At 43.3% G+C, this 21,125-nt stretch overlaps 1 protein-coding gene across 14 annotated transcripts in view; it reads right to left on the reverse strand.

The window, feature by feature from the left end:
* Positions 1 to 21,125, reverse strand: part of MYO5A (myosin VA) — a 4,204,798-nt gene that overhangs the window by 1,463,052 nt on the left and 2,720,621 nt on the right. For 7 of the 14 annotated variants that reach the window (XM_044078829.1, XM_044078826.1, XM_044078835.1 and 4 more), the window contains exons 14-15: positions 17,168 to 17,251; positions 13,825 to 13,827 (exon numbers count right to left, since the gene is read on the reverse strand). In XM_044078829.1, coding sequence (XP_043934764.1) covers positions 13,825 to 13,827; positions 17,168 to 17,251 — 87 coding nt within the window. The remainder of the gene's footprint in view (positions 1 to 13,824; positions 13,828 to 17,167; positions 17,252 to 21,125) is intronic. The other 7 variants (XM_044078834.1, XM_044078828.1, XM_044078840.1 and 4 more) reach the window with 1 other exon arrangement.

The following is a 21,125-nucleotide window of genomic DNA, read 5'->3' on the forward strand; positions in this document are numbered from 1 at the left end:
TGATTGAGAAGCACTTAGGTGATGTGGCCTGTTGTGTGGGAAGTACGGTTTGATATGTTGTGAAGGAATTAAGTTGCACCTGATACTTTGCTGAATGCCAACCCTGAAATAATTTGTCAAATTTACATGCATATTTCTATCCAAATACACACACCCCTGTAACACTGCTATTTTCACCCAACAAAACAGCTGTCAGGCACCTTGAGAGACATTCGCTTATATAAATGTAATGTTCTGTACTTAGTTAAAATGTTATAATTAATCACTCTGTTTTTTGCAGTTAAATGTAAAACCAACACAAATGCATATTTTACATTCAATTTGTTACTGAATGTGCAGATATTCTGCTATAGTTATTTAGGTGGGTGTTACATGATAAGAAACATTACTATTTTGAGCATGCAGGAAGTCTAGATTAACATTTTTATAAGGCATACATCTGCTTAGGTTAATAGTCAGTCCATTTAACAACTTCAAAAAACATACTAAAGTTTTACCATGCACCTTGACATAGTGTGTAAAACATGTGCTCAAGAAACATTACATGCTAGTAGTGATGTTAGAACTTACAACCAGTAAGATGAAAAGTAAAAGGTACCATGCAAGTTCACCCCAAAAGCAACAGAACCAAACCAGTCAGCTTGACTGTACTGACAGTCATTCATATAAATAAACACTAATGGCAAATGCCACCATGTACATCAATCTCTTAAGAATCTAAGACAATACAATCAACAGCATACTTTTAGGTACGGGACAAATTTAGTTTATCTTTGTCTGTGGAGGTTCTGTTGCTCTAGGATAAAATAAGAATGCATATAAGAAAGCATCTTTGGATTTACCTTCTGTATTGTAAAAGTCCATCAGCAGAAAGGGAATAAAAGTAATGAAAACAATGAAATACAGCATCACAATTAGGAGGGCACCACAAACAAGATAACAGAATCATATTTAGCAAAATATCACAACCAGTTAGATAAGGAATGCAAATTTACAACCAGAAGCCACCATAGCCAATACGTCACTTATACAAGTAGGACAACAGCATTTCTTCTATAACAGGAATATGGGAAAGTACAGTTTTGAGCAAGTATAATTACCTTTAATAGATGATCGTCAAAGACAGGTCACTGAACACTGAATCAAAACTTTTGGGTTTAACCAAGGCAATGATGCTTCTCCTCCAGAAAGAAAAGTTTTTGTACTGGCTACGTACTAAAACAGATAGGTATAAGGCTCCTTCATATATTTCATGATTTCTACAATGTCTGTCAATTAGCCCAATATTTTCCTCAGGAAGTATGGTTATGGAAGACGAACATCTTGCCTATGTTAGAGTAACTAAGATGCATGTGATCATATCGAAAGTCACAAAAAGACATGCTTTGTCATCTCCAACATACAATGACTGATTTCTCAAAAGTAATAAGTTTATTTTTTTTTTTTTTTTAAATAGGACAGTTAACTATTTAAAGACTTTTTTCACTAATACTTTCAACATTTATTATAATCACTACAGAATTACAGTATAATATTTTACTACAAAAAATTTGGCAAGAAAAATAACATTTATAAAAGAGAAATTCTGGATTTACCTGAGATAAGGACTATGACATGAAAGAAACATGCCCAGTAGAAAAGACATAGAAATACTCAATTTTTAGTCAACTATATACACAATAATACTTAATTAAGGAATATAGTAACCATGTTAAACTAATTCTTAGAATAAAAGGATCAACAAGACAAGCAAATTGGTCCTTTCTTGGACCCTTATAGAATCATAGAAGGTTACTCGTCTAATGGCCCTTGAGCCTTTTTAACCTTAGTCATTCATGCCTCAATTTTTCCCAATTACCAATGCCCAGGGGCTATGATGGCTTTGGTATTTGCTTGAGTCTTAGGGAATCTACAAACTTCTCCTGTCCATAAGGGCTGCAAGCAACAAGTCAGAAGTGAATATGCCATCCACTGGTCCAAACTGCATTTGAACAGGGTTAGGGAAGAGCTGTGTTTCACATGAATGATGAATCTGTTCCAGAGAAGGGATAATCTCTGAGACGCATATCTGTTCCTCAGACATGCTTTGTTTATTACACAGACAAGGTTTAGATCCTTAGATCGGGTAATTCTAATGCTGTTTGTTTTGCAAATGTGCAGCAGATTCATTAGGGCTGTATTGGAGAATACCTTGTAGGTTAGGCATAGACTGCCCCTCATCAGTCTGTAGAAGTCTAAGTACAGGGACATGATTTTGAAACAGTCAGCATACAACATATTTGCACCCTGTATTCTTTTAGTGCGTGACCTCTGTGGCTGCTCCAGCTATTGCAAATGCCTTAACAGATATATACCAAAGGACTCATTGTACTCAATTATTGCTCTAATCAGGGATTATGATCTCTGTACAAACTCCAGTTAGAGGGAACAGAGTTACATATGTGGTTCCAGAATTTACCTCAAGAAAAATGATTCATGATTACCCAAGCAATTTTTACCTTACAGACAACTGGAAAAAAAAACACGGAAAGTCACTTTCAGCAAACAACAGGAGGCAAGCCTCCCTACACCTCCACCCTCAAGCTGATGAGATTGGAGAATTATTTAACAAAAGTCTGAAATTGATGCTAAAGAAAGTCAGAACACACAATGGTACACACTTGGCTAGTTACTTCCCTATCTTGTTTGTTATGAGAGACACCCTAAGCTTAAGCAGGGTTTACCCCATCAGAGGTACTACATGAGAGATATCACTGAGGATTGCTGGACATAGTAAAAGAGACTTGGGAGGAGGAGAATACCTCTTTTTAAAAAGTCTAACATAATAGCACACTTTACAGACTTATAAGACAGAACCCATCCACTGGGGATGCACAAGCAGTGCATTTCTTTGTGCTGGTCCCAAGACTAGATAAATGGGGAGGATTACATCAGGAAGGGCATCTGGTGTAAAACCTCTGCCAAATGACATATGCGGACAACAATACAGATTTCCATACTGGATCGGTCGAGGCCCGGGTTAACAACGACCTCCATCAGTACTGTTAGCCAACAGGGTGCTGGTAGAAATTAGGCTACTGTTGCCGAAGGAGAAGAGGGGGAAGGCATGCCCGGAGGCAGGAAGAGAATAGGAAGGTTAGGAGGAAGTTTGAGTGTAGGAACTTTGAAAGTTGGCAGTATGACTGGTATAGTATGGGAGGCAGGTTCAAATTGTTCTATCATGGTGTAGATGGCAGTAGAAATGGGGTAGAGGTTATCCTGAAGGAACAGTATGCCAAGAGTGTTTTGGTGGTGAAAAGAGTGTCAGATAGAGTGATGTTTATGAAGCTGGAAATTGATGGTGCAATAATGAATGTTAGTGCATACGGTCCGCAAGTTGGGTGTGTGATGGATGAGAAAGAAAAATTTTGGAGTGAGTTAAATGAAGTGGTGGTGAGTGTAACCAAGTGTGAGAAACGGGTAATTGGAGTGAATTTCAATGGGCATGTTGGTGAAGGAACTGAGGGGATGTGGACGTGATGGGTAGGGTACATTGTTAAGGAGAGCAATGCTGAAGGTCAGATGATAGTGGATTTTGTGAAAAGGATGGGCATGGCTGTGGTGAATACGTATTTTAAGAGGAGGGAGAAGCGTAGGGTGATATACAAGAGTGGAGGAAGATGCACACAGGTGGATTATATCCTATGCAGGAGGGCCAGTCTGAAGGAGATTGGAGACTGTAAAGTGGTGACAGGGGAAAGTGTAGCTAGGCAGCATAGAATGGTGGTCTGTAGGATGACATTGGTGATCAAGAAGAGGAGTGTGAGGGCAGTGCCAAGGATTAAATGGTGGAAGTTGAAAAAGGGTGATTCTGAGCTGGAGATCAGGGAAGAGTTAAGACAAGCACTGGGGGGCAGTGAAGAGTTACCGAACAGCTGTGTAACTACAGCAGAGCTGGTAAGGGAGACAGCTAGAAAGATGCTTGGTGTGACATCTGGACAGAGGAAGGAGGTCAAGGAAATCTGGTGGTGGAATAAGGAAGGACAGGAGAGTATACAGAGGAAGAGACTGGCGAAGAAGAAGTGGGATTGTCAAAGAGATGAAGAAAGTAGACAGGACTATAAGGAGATGAGGCGCATGGCAAAGATAGAGGTGGCAAAGGCTAAGGATAAGGCATATGGAGAGTTGCATAAAAGGTTGAACACTAAAGAGGGAGAAAAAAACCTATACCGATTGGCTAGACAGAGGGACCGAGCTGGAAAAGATGTGCAGCAGGTAATGGTGATAAAGGATAGTGAGCGAAACATACTCACAAGCGAGGAGAGTGTGTTGTGCAGATGGAAAGAGTACTCTGAGGGGCTGATGAATGAAGAGAATGAGAGAGAGAGAGAGAGAGAAGGTTGGATGATGTGGGGAGAGTGAATCAGGAAATGAAACAGATTAGCAAGGAGGAAGTAAGGACAGCTATGAAGAGAATGAAGAATGGAAAGGCTGTTCGCCCAGATGACATACCAGTGGAAGCATGCAAATGCTTAGGAGAAATGGCAGTGGAGTTTTTAACCAGATTGTCTAATGATATCTTGGAAAGTGAGAGGACGCCTGAGGAGTGGAGAAAAAGTGTTTTGGTACCTATATCTAAGAACAAGGGTGATGTGCAGAGCTGTAGTAACTACAGCGGGATACAATTGATCAGTCACAGCTTGAAATTAAGGAAAGAGTAGTAGAAGCTAGGTTAAGTAGGGAGGTGATGATTAGTGATCAGCAGTATGGTTTCATGCCGGGAAAGAGCACTACAGATGCAATGTTTGCTCTGACAGTGTTGATGGAGTAATATAGAGAAGGTCAGAAAGAGTTGCTTTGTGTCTTTGTGGACTTAGAGAAAGCATATGACAGGGTGCCTAGAGAGGAGTTGTGGTATTGTATGAGGAAGATGGGAGTGCCAGAGAAGTATGTAAGAGTGGTACAGGATATGCATGAAGGTAGTGTGACAGTGATGAGGTCTGTGGTGGGAGTGACGGATGCGTTTAAGGTGAAGGTGGAATTACATCAAGGATCAGATCTGAGCCCTTTCTTATTTGCAGTGGTGATGGACAGGTTGACAGACGAGCTCAGACATGAGGCCCTGTGGACTATGATGTTTGCAGATGACATTGTGATCTGTAGTGAGAGTAGGGACCAGGTTGAGGAGACCCTGGAGAGGTGGACATATGGTCTAGAGAGGAGAGGAATGAAGGTCAGCAGGACTAAGACAGAATATGTGTGTGTGAATGAGAGGGAGGATAGAGGAATGGCAAGGATGCAGGGAGTAGAGCTGGTGAAGGTAGATGAGTTTAAGAACTTGGGATCAACAGTTCACAGTAATGGTGAGTGTGGAAGAGAGGTGAAGAAGAGAGTATAGGCAGGCTGGAATGGGTGGAGAAGAGTGTCAGGAGTGATTTGTGACAGTCTGGTACCAGTAAGAGTGAAAGGGAAGGTCTACAAGAGGGTAGTGAGACCAGCTATGTTATATGAGTTGGAGACAGTGGCATTGAAAAAAAGGCAAGAGCCAGAGCTGGACATGGCAGAGTTAAAGGTTTTAAGATTTTCACTGGGTGTGACAAGGATGGACAGGATTAGGAATCAGTATATTAGATGGTCAGCTCAGGTTGGACGGTTTACAGACAAAGCCAGAGAGGTGAGATTGCATTGGTTTGGACATGTGCTGAGGAGGGATGCTGGGTATGTTGGGAAAAGGATGCTAAGGATGGAGCTGCCAGTTAAGAGGAAAAGTGGAAGGCCTAAGATAATGTTTACTGATGTGGTGACAGAGGACATGCAGGTGGTTGGTGTAACAGAGCAAGATGCAGAGGACAGGAAGAAATGGAAACAGATGATCCGCTGTGGTGACCCCTAACAGGAACAGCTGAAAGAGGAGAAGACAGACCTACAAGATAGGTTGAAAGATGTACCAACAGTGAAGAAACATATACAAAAGGCACACCAAATACAACAAAAGGTATATATAACAATGCTAGTTCACTGGCAAGACAAGGCTTGGAAGTGGATGACATGATGGTAATGAGGAGGCTGGAGATCCTATTTATCCAAGAGACAAGGTGGAAAGGCACTGCAGTAAAGTCACTTGGTTTGGGATCCAGAGTCTACTACTCTGGAGAAGGACAGGCTAAAAATGGTGTAGGAACTGTAGTGAGGGAGAGGCTTCTGAAAACAGTGAGGATGTCATCAGAATTAGTGACAGACTCAAGGCAATCAGACTACAGTGTAATGATAGGGCAGTATTCATAATCTCAGCCTATGCCACACAGCAGGGTTGTGATGGTGAGGAAAAGAGTACATTCATACAGCAATTGTAGGACCTACTACATAAAGCAAAGCAACATGAATCGGTATTGATAATGGGTGACTTGAATGCACATAACTGGGACAGAGAACAGGATATGAGGGCTGCCTGGGTCCACATGGCTGGGGCAACAGGAATAGAGGAGGAGAGGCCATTCTGGACTTCTGTCTAGCAAATCACTTGATGGTAGCAATACATGGTTCAGAAAGAGAGACAGTCACAAGATCACATACAAAAGTGGCCAACATACAACTCAGGCAGACTTCCTCTTAGTAAGGAAAGGGCACTGGGGTAGCATCAGTGATTGCAAAGTCATCCCCAGTGAACCAGTCGGCCCACAGCATAAACCACTAGTTGCCACAATCAGCAACAACCACTGGACAGAGAAGGCTCTAAGGGGAACACAGACTAGGCTGAAGACCTGAAAGTTGACTTTTGAGAGAAAGCACAACAGTTCAATGACTTACTCATGGCTCTAGCAACTCGGGAAGAAAAGGAGAAAATAGGTGGAGTTGAAGAATAATGGCAGTGCCTCAAAACAGCATGTGTAAGGACTAGAAGACAGATATGTGGCTGAGCCAGATATGGAAATAATGTACATGAGGAAGGCTGGTGATGGAATACCCTGTACCATTTTAACTAACCAGCTTACTAGCTTCTGAGGATTAGAGCCAACAGTCTTCCATTTTGCTAATGAATTTGAAACTCTGAAATACTCTCTCATTTTTCATGTATGATTCTATATTGCCCACCAGTATGGTTCATGTCTTTTGTTCCTTCTTTCAATATGATTTGGCAAGGGCTTTGTACCAACCACATTTTGAAACTTCCACTGTTTCAAAGGTCATGCAAGACTTTAAGAGGCCCGCACGTTCTTTAACATAAAAAAATCTACAATAACAATATTTACCCTTCAAAGTTTGATAGCACACACTGTATTTCTCCCATAACAACTGCATCCATGGTGAAAAACACTGAGCAGAACACCAAGAGCAAAGGATTACAAACCCACTGTCCCTCATTAACTTAGTGTTGGATAGTGCTAAATGAGAAGTTATGTACTTACCATAATGTTCCATGTTAGTTGTCTTCTTCTCACCTTCTTTCTTGCTGGATGGGTTCGGAGCCGAACCTCAGCTCCGACTCGGCCTAATACTAAAGCTCGAGAGCTATTTTTACCAGCTCGAGGCTATGCTATGTCCCATAATGCTAGGCGTCATATACCCAGATCTCGTTTGATAGCTAACACTATGGACATATATGTCCCACCACAACAGAGAATAATCCACCTAATCAAAGATACAAATATATATAAATATATATATATATATATATATATATATATATATAAACCCCTCTAGAAGAGCTAGCAAAAAGGAAGGAGCAAGAAAGCTAACTGGGGATATAACTGAAGTAGCAATAACTCTCAGACGGTACTCTAGATCTTCCAAGGCTAGGGGGATGGAGGGTGGGACGCAAGAAAGATGGCGAGAAGAAGACAACTAACATGGAACGTTATGGTAAGTACATAACTTCTCAATGTTAAGTTGTCAATCTCGCCTTCATTCTTGCTGGATGGGACAGTGTCCCTAGCACCTAAGTCCTGGGTGGCTCAATGGAACAAACTCTTGAGTACAGTGGAACCAAAGTCAGCCCAACTTCTGGAGGCCATATCGAGCTTGTAATGAGAAATGAAGGTATGAGGAGAGGCCCAAGTGGCCGCTGCGCAAATGGAATCCATCGGCAATCTTGCCTGAAAGGCTACTGAAGAAGCTAAAGCTCTGGTTGAGTGGGCTCTAGGCTTAGTAGGAAGTTCCCTGTTGCTCAATTGACAGACCAACATGATAAGACGGGACAACCACCTGGATAAGGTTACCTTAGAGACCGGTTGGCCTTGCTTCCCTTCCGCATAAGAGAGGAAGAGCTGGTTTGATTTTCTCATCTGCTTAGTTCTATCCAGGTAGAAGTGTAAGTGACGGTGAACATCCAAACAATGTAACTTTCGTTCAGCTCTATTGGTGTAATTTGGGAAGAAGACTGGAAGATCTATGGTCTGATTCAGATTTTTCTCTGAGATTATTTTGGGTAAAAAAGATGGATTAGTCCTAAGTGACACACTGTCTTTGTGAAAAACAAGATAAGGAGGGTGAATGCAAAGGGCTTGAAGTTCCGAGACCCGTCTTGCTGAGGTGATGGCTACTAAGAAGAGTGTTTTCCACGAGAGCAACTTCAACGAACAAGAAGCTGCCGACTCAAAGGGAGGAAGACTTAAAGAAGATAGTACCAAATTTAACTCCCATGGTGGGGGAGGGTCCTTAACCGGGGGCCTAAGTAAAAGGGTTCCTTTTAAAAAGGCTTTGCAAAGTTTGTGGGACATGATGCTGGTCTCTGACAAGCCAACGTGGAAATTTGCAATAGCTGCCAGTTGAACTCTGATGGTAGCTGAGGAGGAGCCCAATCGAAAGAGCTCTGCTAGAAACTCTAGAACTGTCTGGACAGGAGCAGTAAAGGGGTCCACATGTTTTTCCCTTGCCCAGGCAGAGAAACGCGGTTCCATTTACTAGTATAAGTCTTTCTGGTGGTAGACTTCTGAGAAGCGAGGATGATATTGCAAACTGGTTGAGAGATAAGGGGAAGCCTGGCTAGGGTTGGAAGTGGAGCAACCAAGCTGTGAGGTTGAGAGATCGAAGGGATTGATGCAGCCCACCCGATTGATGGGTCAGAAGATCTGGCACTGGGTCCAGATGCCAGGGCTGCTCCAGTAGATGGCATTGCAGGAACGGAAACCAAATTTGTCAAGGCCAGTAAGGGGCAATGAGGATCATCCTGGCTCTCAAGGCAGTCGCTTTCTGGATTAACTGAGTAATCAAGGAAAAGGGGGGGGGGATGCATGCAGAAGACCCCAGGGCCAATCGTGAACTAGAACGTCTCTGGGGGCTAGACCTGGGAGAGGGAAGAGGGTGAAGAAGTCTGGGCACTTGCTGTTTAGAGGTGTTGCAAAAAGGTCGCAGCAAGGCTGACCCCACCTTCTGAAAATTCTTTCCGCTACTATCTGGTTGAGACCACTCGTGAGGCATGAGAATGGCTCTGCTCAGTCTGTCCGCTATGACGTTGGACTTCCCGGGAATATGCGTTGCTACCAGAAACCGTTGAGAAGAGATCGCCCATTGCCAAAGTCTGAGTGCTTCTCGACATAGGGGGTAGGATCTGGTTCCGCCCTGCTTGTTAATGTACCACACTACAGACATATTGTCTGTTAGAATTGCAATAGTCCCAGTGGGTAGAAAGTCCTGAAGGGCCTGCAATGCTAAAAGTACCGCTCTCATTTCCAAGACATTTATGTGCAAGTGGCATTCAAAGGGTTGCCATGTGCCCTGGACTGTCCTGCCCCGAAAATGCCCCCCCCAACCGATCAGGGAAGCATCCGTTGTCACAGTGGCAACAGGAGGAAGAAGGACCACAGGTCTGCCCCAGAGGACCTGAGGGGAGACTGTCCACCAAGCATGGTGTCTTTTGCATGACTGAGTGATTAAAATGGTGTAAGACATGGGGAGCTGCTGAAAGGACCACTGGGAAAATAGCATCCACTGCATATTCCGCATATGAAAACGCGCTAGAGGGAGTAAAGTGACTGCTGCTGCCATGAGACCAAGTGTTTTTAGTACAAATCTGGCTTCGACTCTGCTCTCCTGTAATAGGATCTGAACATGGTTACGAATGTCTGAAACTCTGTGTAGGTAGTTTTGCTGAGAGGTCCACTGTGTTTAAAATGGCGCCTATGAAGGTAATAGACTGACAAGGCGACAATGCAGACTTTTCGAAATTTATAGAGATACCTAGTGCTTTGCACGTTTGTACAGCGTAAGTTGGTGCCTGGTGGTGGCAGTATGGAGCCAGTCGTCTAAATATGGAAACACCTGGAATCCTTGTCATCTCAGGTGAGCGGCGACCACTGCCATGCATTTGGTAAACACCCTGGGGGCTGTGGTGAGGCCAAAGGGCAGGGCTCTGAATTGGTGGTGACTGGCTTCCAGCCGGAAGCGGAGAAACCTTCTGGAGCGCCTGTTCATCTTGATATGGTAGTACGCATCCTGAAGGTCTATAGAGCACATCCAATTGTCCTGACCCAGAAAGAGTAGAATGGACTGTAGCGTGACCATCCGGAACTTCGTTCTTTGAACCGACTTGTTCAGCATGCTGAGATCCAAAATAGGTCTCCAGTCCCCTGGTACCAAAAAGAACTTGGAGTAGAGTCCGGATCCTTGCTGGTCTGCTAGGACTGGCTGGATGGCCCTTTTTCTTTGCAGCTTTGAAATTTCTAGTGCTGCTAGATCCCTCAGACCAGGTGTAACATCTGGAGGGGGCCCTTTTGGCTATTGTGGGGTGTGAATAAAGGGAATTCTGTAACTGTCGGATATGATCGACCATACCCATATGTCTTGCGTAAGGGAATGCCAGGCTTCTGGGTACAGTGACAGTCTTCCCCCGACTGCCTCCGAAGGTGGACAGTCGGGCAGCTCCTCAGGGGTGCTGGAAGGGTTTGTAAGAGAAAGATTCTCTGCTACCCTGATTCTGCGGAACCCCCCTGCCCCTCGGGCAGCATCTATTATTGTTCCCTCCTCTGCCTCTGGAGAGAAGCTCACTACGTGCATCAGGCAGTACTCCCAGAGGTTTGCGGAACCACATTTTTCCACCTTTCTGACCCTTAGGGTATGGTCTAGAAGGGGTAGAAAAACGGACTCCTACGGCAGAGAGAGTCTTGCCTTCCTGCTCGCACCTGGCCAATGTATCCTTCACTTGAGGTCCAAACAAGGCAGAACCGTCAAAGGGGGTGTTAGTGAAGGACGTCTTGAAGGGGTCGGCATAGCTGCAAAGCCGCATCCAGGTGTGTCTCCTTAGAGCAACGCCCGTGCCTGCAGCCCTACTCGCTCCATCGGCGGCATAGGAAATAAGCCGCATGGAGGAGTTAACAATAGAGTTCAGGTTCCCTAGCTGGGAGTTGATCTTTTCCTGAGACCCTGCAGCTGATGGGTCCTGTAAGGTATCACCTAGTTCTTTGAGAAGGTCTCTCTAAAAATGGGTGAAATGGCACAAATAATTCAGCGAACGCATGGCAAAGGTCGCTGAAGAAAACATCCGCTTGCCGTACCTATCCACAGTCTTAGATTCCTTATTAGGAGGATGGACAGGAACTGAAGGGTCAGCCAACTCCTTCTTAATGGCTGCCGCCACCACCATGGCATCAACGGGGACGCCCTTAGTGAGAAACTGTTTGTCCGAAGGGGCTGTAATAAATTTTGTGGGGCTCCGGGGAGTTGGTTCCATAGTATCCGGAGCCGTCCACGCCTTCTGAGCCACCACCTCCATGAGTGGAAGGGCGAGAACCAAACGTGTCCAGGTACACGGACTCGTACTCGGAAGGGTTGAGGGCAGACCAGTTCCCCCTCTGTTTAAGGATCTCTAGGATGTCAGAAAATGAGACATCCTCAGAGGGGGACCTTGGGGACCCTTCCGAATCATTCAGGTTGGTGTCAGATGTCACTGACTCCGGGGAGTCCACATGCTTCCTCTTGCATGTCCTCTTCCGAGGGGGCTCCCCCGCAAGATCAGGGGAGGCCTCAGAAGAGGAGGATACGCCCAATGGGGCAACCTGGAGCGTTGGTTCTCCACGCTTGGGATCGTGAGGGTAGGCAGAGGCCGAAGCAGGCACCCATGGAAAGAGGGGCCGATGGGACCAACCGTGGCGCTGGTATAGGAGCCAGCACGCTCCTCATGACCTCAAAGGCGCCCCTATCAAGCAGAGAAGAGGGACCCAGCTCCGAAGAGATGAGAGCTCCTCCCGGCACCGAGAGGGATGGCTCCGAGGCTGATGTCGGGGCCGAATTCACCTGCGCCGATGCTCCGAGAGGGAGAACGGGGTCGGACAAGGGTCCGATGCCACTCACCCCCTCGGAACCGACGAGTGAGTCCCAGCACCTGGATCCCTCCAAGGACGGAGCCAATGAAGGGATCGGAGCCGACGAAGGAACCGATAAGGGTGGAATCGGTTTTGACGCCCCCACGGTACCAACCCCAACAGCCTCTGGCTCCGAGCTCAAAGGAATAGTCGGAGGAGGAACTGGAGCAGGCGTTGGGGAAGCCGCTGTCTGTTGAGACGGGCTATGCAATAACTGGGCGAGTGCCTACGACTTCTAAAGCCTACTGACTACCCTCTCGAGATCGTGGTCCGAAAGCCTGGAAGATCTAGAGGAGTGAGACCTATGGCTCCGCTCCGACAGCAAAGGGGACTTCGGAGCCAACCTGACCAACTCCAATGAAGGAGATCGGGAACGCTTTAGGCTTGGAGACGGCTCCGACACCAAGGTCGGAGCCGACTGAGGCCTCGATGTATCGGTTCCGGCCAGAACCGACGAGGCAGAAGAAGGTCTGCTCGGCGCCGGCTCCGGACATGGAGCCGACGGTTTGGTGGGCTTAGAAGGTTTTCCTGACAGAGGCTTGGTAGGAGAACCTTCGAGCTTTAATAAGCTCCTTAAGATGAGCTTATTTCTGCGTTCCTGTAGGACTCTTGGGCTAAAAGCATGACAGATGGAACAAGAGTCCTGCAGGTGCAGAGGGCCCAAACAATCCACACAAGAAGTGTGACCGTCTGTCAGAGACATCTTCTGACAGCACGAGTCACACTTCTTGAATCCCGATATCTTGGTATCCTTAGACATGATACCACAGGAGCGGGACAACAAAGTCTAGACAAGACTACCAGACACAACAAACACACACACAACACTTGAAAGGACACTCTCAAAGTTACTACAATAAAACAAAACAAAATTCCACACACACACTCTACTGAATGGAACCTGTACAAAACTACTAAAAAAAAAGGGGGGGGAGGCCTAACCACCTTAAGGGTGAAAAAGTAAGGAAAAACTATTAATAAGGGGTGGGAAGACAAGTCAGGAGACTACTAACACTACTAGAAAGGGTCTAAGGGAAAAAAATCTATCAAAAAAACTAACTATAAATGTAAAAAATCTTAAATACGACCTGAAGCCGGTGAAAACGCAACCTCGTAGCTGAAGCGGCAAACGAGATCTGGGTATATGACGTTTAGCATTATGGGACATAGCATAGCCTCGAGCCGGTAAAAATAGCTCTCGAGCTTTAGTATTAGGCCGAGTCGGAGCCGAGGTTCGGCTCCGAACCCATCCAGCAAGAATGAAGGCGAGACTGACAACTTAACATTGCAAGATACACCTCTCACTCACTCCTTATCCAAGAGTTGTGCTGGGAAAAGGAAAACAGCGGATAGCACATCACATGCCAATTCACATACATCAAACTGAAAAGACAGCTTTCAGTAAAATTCTGCTGACAGGAAAGATGTTACTGTGTCATAATCGCACATAAAATGAGGGATAAAAGGTACACCAGAAAAATAAGACTGGATGCAAAATAGCAATTATTATATCATTTGGTTCACTAAAAAATACTTTCCTCTGTCCCACCTTCTCCAAACAGCATAAATGTACAATATATGTTGTACAAGAAAGTTAGGTACTTTGGCCAAAAAACATAAAATGAAGCATGCTAGTCTGAGATAGAGTAACAGTTTTATAACCAAGTGCCAGGGTGGCACTGCACACATCATGCACCATAACATTTTCCTTGTGGATCCATTTAGTTCATTTTTTTTCCACAAGGTCATTTCATAATGATCTGCACTTTTTTAGACAACAAATTCCCAGGCTGTTTCAAATTGAGCTTTCCCTAGATATCCAAATTGTACTTATACAAAAGAGCATATGCTGTTCCTGCATTGTTCAGAAACACACTAACTCCCCCCACACGTGCACAAAATAATCAAGTTTGGGTTAATACATCATTTTTATTCATGTTTAACTGGTTTGTATTTAAATACACATATTCATTGACTATTACCCTACTTCATTTAGCATAAACTTATGTAAATTAATACAAAATAGTTATCAATGTTTTCTGACTTGCTTCAGCCTCTACTGAAATAGACCCAGGCCTCCTCAGGGAGGATGGCCTCATCATTTCAGAACCACTGGTAAGGACTAGTACACTGCATACAGGTCTATATTAGAAACACGAAATATGACTTTCGCGAATACATGTTCGACACATAAATGTCGATGTATGAAAAGAGCAAACAATGAAAATAGCTAAAGTGAGAATGCCGAATGTATTTCCTTGGCCAGCAGGGTGATCGTGGGGATGAGGAAATAAATCCTTTTCCCCACTGTAGTGCAATCTTGGAGTTGGTATATTTAAGTAGGGTGATGCAGGGGAGCTTTCTCCCCCTCCAAAAACGTTTAGAAAAGTGTTTTACTTTACGTTTGTTCATTTAGGTTTACCTTACCTGTATGGCACTGTTGCTTCAGGTATTACGTTCGACGTTCTCACTTTCGCTGTTCACTCTTTTCGTAAATCAACATTTATGTGTCGATGAAAATGTATTTGCGAAAGTCAGCTTTTGCGTTTCTAATATAGACCCCACTGCATACTTAGCAGCTAGTTCAGAAAAAAAGCAAATCCCAAGAAGGAAAACATCCCTGATCAGTATCAGTAAGAAACTAAGGTCCCTCATAAAATCCTCCAAGGCTAACTTAGAAAGAAAAATAGCCAAGGATTCGAAAGATAACCACTAAGCCTTCTTTAACTATGTCAAGAATCTAAGTGACAATTCACAGATATGCTCTGAGCTAGTGCAAAATAGCACAAAGTATACTGAACCCACTGATATTGCCAACATCCTGGCAGATAGATTCAGTGCAAACTTCACCCCCCTCTCACCCCCAAAAGGGCCCACAATAGTACCGGAAAAGTGTAGTGTCCTGGAAATCACAGACGCACAGGTGAAAACAGCCCTTTCAAAAGCCAAAAGTACAGCGTCAATGGGGCCAGATGGTGTCCCAGGCTGCATCTTGCACAACCTACAGAATGAACTAACCCCCCCCCCCCACCTAAACACACTGTTCAGCCTCAGCCTCTCCACAGGCTATGTGCCCATAGAATGGCGCACAGCAATGGTTATTCCGCTCCACAAAGGAGGGGCCAAAACTGACCTTGGTAACAATTGCCCCATAAGTCTGACTAGCCTGGTCTACAAGGCTATGGAGCGCAGCATCATGGAACTCATTAACAAAGACATTGGGAACCTCCAAACACTTGACCCGGCCCAGTTTGGCTTTGTTAAGGGCATATCATGCCTACTAAACCTGGCTGACTTCTTTGAGACAGTCACCAAGAACATAGATGAGGGGAAGGTAGTTCAGACAGCCTACCTTGACCTCGCCAAGGCTTTTGACGCCATTCCCCACTCTGGAATTATAGAAAAACTCACCAGCCTGAACATAAACCCCTACGTCATGAGATGGGTTGCCAACTGGCTTACAGACAGAACTCAGGTAAGAACAGCGGACTCCATGTCCGACTCTAAACCAGTCACAAGTGGTGTCCCACAAGGCTCGGTCCTGGGACCCCTACTGTTTGGCATATACTTCTCAGAAGTACAGGCAAACACAGGAGGACTGTGTCTAACCAAGTTCGCAGATGACTGCAAACTGGGAGCCATAATTGACTCTCCGGCTGACACGGACATTCTCCAAAAGGGCCTTACTGAGACGGACACCTGGTGTCAAAGTCATGGTCTCAAGCTAAATGTCAAAAAATGCATAGTCATCCCGTTTGGGAAAAACAAAACACCCATGAATTACCACATAGGTGGCAGCCCCCTTAATAAAGAAGGGGTAATAAGAGATCTGGGGACCCACGTAGATAGTAATCCCTCCTTTGACAATCATATTGCCAACGTAGTTAGGAAATCCTTCTATGTAGCCCATCTAATTACTAAAGGGTTCGCATCTAGAAATAAAGAGGTTATAGTGGCCCTCTACTCATCACTCATCAGACCCATCATAGAGTACAATGCCCCATTTGGGATGTACCTCACAAGACACTTCCAACAGCTGGAAAGACCACAAAAGTACCTCACCAAGAGGATTACTGGCCTCAAACATATGTCCTATGCAGCCCGACTGGAAAAACTCCAGCTTTACTCAGTCGCATATCGCTTACTCAGAGGTGATCTCTGCCTGACTTAAAAAGCCATGTCCAACTCAGAATTGATGGACATGCTCCACCTAAAGAAGTCGAAGTCACTGCGAGCCACTTGCTCTAGTGAGCTAAACCTCACCACAACAATAAATAGAACATGCTGGAGGGATAGATTCCTGTCACAGAGACTCCCCATGCTTTGGAACAAAATTCCTAACTACATTAGGCAGAGCCCCTCACTAACACTCTTCAAGAGAAACCTTGACGAGTGGATGGGTAACAGAAAATACACCCCTGGGATCACTTCATTGGCTCTTCTTGACAGAGGCTCAGTTAATTAATCAATGGGGCTGCAAAAGCTGACACACTCTGATTAGGCTTATAAATGCCCTCGGGCAGATAGCTTAGTACCTACCTATGAACCTATGCTATGAAGAAACCTGGCATTAAAAAAAAAAGGGGTGTGGGCAAATTCTATCCGTTCAGATTAACTGTTACTGACTGAGCAGAAGTAATTTTGTTAACGTATTTGTGCTTGAAGGGGATGCTACCATGATTTTCAAGTTCAAGTGGACACATCTTCAAAGTCCTTTTATGTCTGTTTTACTACTTTTAAATGAAACAGTGTCTAATACCAAATGCAGACACAATGTGAAAAGTGAAGTGGAGAATATGAGATGCTACTTTTGCCATCTTAAACAACTGTCACTATTTTTGATGTTATAAACATTTAAGAAAAATATTAGTACAGGTAAAATAAACACTGACCCTACTAGCTTTAAGGACTGCAATCTGCTCTTCAAATACTGTGTCTTTGTTCTTCTCCAGAAATCCATCACACTGATATTCCACCTGAGGAGGAGAATGGTAAGTCAAGTTAATACGAGTTGGACCATTACCACACAATATTTACCCACTAATTGTATTTTATACTGCTATGAACTTGCATGTACAATGTTTTAACCATTTTTTTACATATAAAGATATTACCTGAAGTGTATTCTCAACAAGCAAGTACTTCAACATGTCATTTTGTACATTTACAAATTAAATGTGTCTGCGAGTTTGGCTCAATGATTAAGGCTACGTGCTGTTAATATACTTCATCCTGTAGCCCTGTTTTTGATTTTCTCAGTTTCCATTCGCAAACAATATGACCCTGAGCAAGTAATTTAACTAGACAATACTCCCAGGTCACACCTGAAAAGGGACATTTGTAACCAGTAGGCTTACCCGCTTAATAAATAACATAGAATACACACTTACTGCAATTTTCAAGAAATCTAGTAGTCAGGAGTACTGAGGACATGTGTCATGTTTCCCTTGTTTAAGTAATTCAGACTTACAACTTTCAGTGGTTACATACGTCGAATCAGTGTATGAATAATGCCTTTTAACTCAAAAGTTTCATAGCTGTGTGACCCATTTCACTTATACACTATTTCAAATATACACTGAAGTTAAGGAATCTATAATTACAAGTTGAAGTTTGGCAAAGTACCAGAAAAGTTTACTTTTAACTTGTTTATGAGATCTTATTTAGTTAGCTCATGTTCACCTCTGCATTTTGCAAAATAAATAAAAAAGTTAAATAACTTTACAAAAAAGTACTGGCTCTAACTTAGCTCTGTGGTGTAGAAGAATGAAGTCCTCAGTACAGACCAGATGACCAAAGTTTGACTAGTAGCTTGGGCACTGGAACAACCAGGCATGGCAGCTGAGTAACTGGTGACCAGTGCTATCTCGCCCATCCTGGGGAAAGGAACAGTAATTCTGGTTAACTGACTGTCACCATGAAAGCAAAGGCTCGTAAGGCATCAATGGCTAGGGCAGTGGCCATGGGTTTGGAATCCCAAGCTGGTGATGGCACCCCTTGTAATTTGTGAATGGAAGTATGTAAAAGGAAGGGAAAGCAAGAGACACCCCTGCAATGACACATGCAGACCGACACCTCTATGGATACCTGGACATTGGCTTCTCTAGTTGCCTCTCACTCTTGTACTGGAAATACCAAGTACAAGGGAAATACTGGGCCCAAAACACATTGGAGGAGGCCTGATAGTTGGTAAACATAAAAGGAAAAAGAGTACAGAAAAGTATTTGTTTTTTATCCAAGTATTCTAACAAAAACAAGAGCTGCTGAGTAGGAGCACGGAGCAGGTACAACGTACTAAGTAAAAAAAACAAAAAAATTCCAAACTACCACGGCTTCCAGTGACGAACTCTAATAAAATAAGATAAAAAGAACAGTAAATGGTGAGCGCTTTGGCAGTTCAACACACTGCTTCATCACATTATAAAAATTCATTCATTCATAGTATTTGAACACAAGATACAAGTACATCCTACAAAAGCTTCTATGCATCAAGCCCCTTGTTTCATTCAATGTGCACTCAATCAGTAAACCACCAATTGGTTCACTCAGATTGCAAGCCCTCTAAATCAGTGACGAAGTGGGGAGTGATTTCGATGGAGTTTTGACTGACACCCTATCATTCAATCCTGGTTCAACAAAGGCTTTAAGTAAAAGGATCCATTTCTGCTCAGCTCATACAGTTTTGTTCTTAAGATCACCTTCCCTATCATTAGCATAAACTATTTCAAGTACGAAAAATTTAAAAACGTTGAACACTACATCCCTATCATTAGCATAAACTATTTCAAGTACGAAAAATTTAAAAACATTGAACACTACAGGCAATCACATGCTTCGCTAAGGCATTCATTTCTTTACTTTTTAAAATATCACTGTAATGTTCCAATATTCTATCTTTAAATGCTCAGTTCGTTTTGCCAATATAAAAAGTATTACAAACCGAGCATACCGCATAATAAACAATATTCTTAGTCTTACAATTGCTGAAAATATCTAAAAATTTTCAAAGCCAGTTTTCTTATGTATATACAAAGTGCAAGTCAGAATATGACTACAAGCAGAACATACATTACACTTAAACGTTCCTTTCCATTCTGTATGTATGTTAAGTGTTAATTGAATTCCTATAAGAGTTGCCGTCTTAAAGACAAGTTATTTCTAAAACTAAATTTAAGTTGTGTATCAATAACTTTCCTCACATCAGGATTGGCTAAAAAGGATGTACCAGTGTTTCTTAAAGATATCGCAAACTACACTGATGTCATTGGAGAACATGAAAACAGGTCTGTTCTTAACCTTATCAATATCATCACATTGTTCCTCATTATTTTTCCTGGAAAAATAACGTCTCCCCCTACCATTTCTTCTTTTTAAGACCTCTTCTACACAACAATCAATTTCTGTAACACTATAGCCTCTATCTAGAAACTCAGCTTTAAGACTGGTAAAGGCTTCATTGAGGTCAGCATCATCACTGTGAAGTCTCATGACCCTGAAAAATTGACCTCTCAAAAAACTTTTAGTAACTTGGCCAGGGTGCATATTACATTTATGCAGAAGTGCATTTCTTTTAATCTCTTTCTTGTATAAGTTAGTCCCTTAGAGACTCAAATCTTTCTTATTCACTTAATCATCAAAAAAATCTATACTATCACATGATGCTTTAAACGTGAACTTCAAAAAAAAAAGTTATGTCCTTACCATAAGATTCCATCTGTGCTGTCGATCTTCATTCATTCTTGACAGATGGGTATGGTTCCAAACTCTCGAAATCGACTCAGCCATTATACATAGCCAGCCAAAAACTCTCGAGCTAAGGCTCTACCCACAATACCCCTCTTCACATTATCTCAGATCGAGTTTGCAGTGAAGTAGAGAAAATACAGAAGCCCTGTCTAAGGTATAACTCTGTAACATTCCAAGGTTAGGTCTGATTCTCCAGAAAAGTCTCTTGGAGGGGGCAGGAGGGTGGGATGTCAAGAAAGAATAAAGATCGACAACACAGATGGAACATTATGGTAAGGACATAACTTCTTTATCTCATGTTGTCAATCTTCATTCATTCTTGACAGAGTCCCCAGGTACTTAGGTCTTGGGCATCCCTAAGGAAGGATATTCCCGAGTACCATAGAGTCAAAGGATGCTCTTCCCCTGGAGACCATATCTAATTTGTAATGAGTGATAAAGGTATGAGTAGTAGTCCATGTAGCAGCTGCACATATTTCTTCCATGGAGGCCTTGGAATGAAAGACAGCTGAAGTGGCTTTGCTCAAGAGAAATCTTGACCAATGGATGGGAGATCGCAGATATACCCCAGGGATTATCTCAGTGTCACTGCTTGACAGAGGCACAGCAAAATAATGGGCATAGTATCCTCCAAACTAAAGGGGTGGCGAAAGCCACAAAACTCTGGCTAGGCTTATAAATGCCCTTGGGCAGATAGCCTAGTATGAACCTATGAACCTATGAAGTGGAAACAGATCTGGTGAAATGCACTCTAACCGGAGCAGGTGGTTTGAGTTTATTCTGACTGTAGACAAAGGTAACAGAATCTCTAAGCCATCTTGATAAGGTAACTTTTGATACCAGTTTACCCAATGTGGGGTCCTAAAAAAGATACAAATAATTGGTCTGATTTTCTAGAAGACTTTGTTCTGTCCAGGTAAAATTGTAATTGTCTGTGGACATCCAGCAGGTGTAAGCAGTTCTCTCTTTTGTTTGAAAATTTTGGAAAGAAGACCGGCAAGTCTATAGACTGGTTAATATTTAATTCTGACACCACTTTAGGGAAGAAGGATGGGTTGATTCTTAACGACACTTTCTCCCTGTGAAAAATGATGTAAGGATGCT

Source organism: Protopterus annectens, chromosome 7.part1 (assembly GCF_019279795.1).
Source record: "Protopterus annectens isolate FY-2018-M chromosome 7.part1, PAN1.0, whole genome shotgun sequence".
NCBI lineage: Eukaryota > Metazoa > Chordata > Ceratodontiformes > Protopteridae > Protopterus > Protopterus annectens.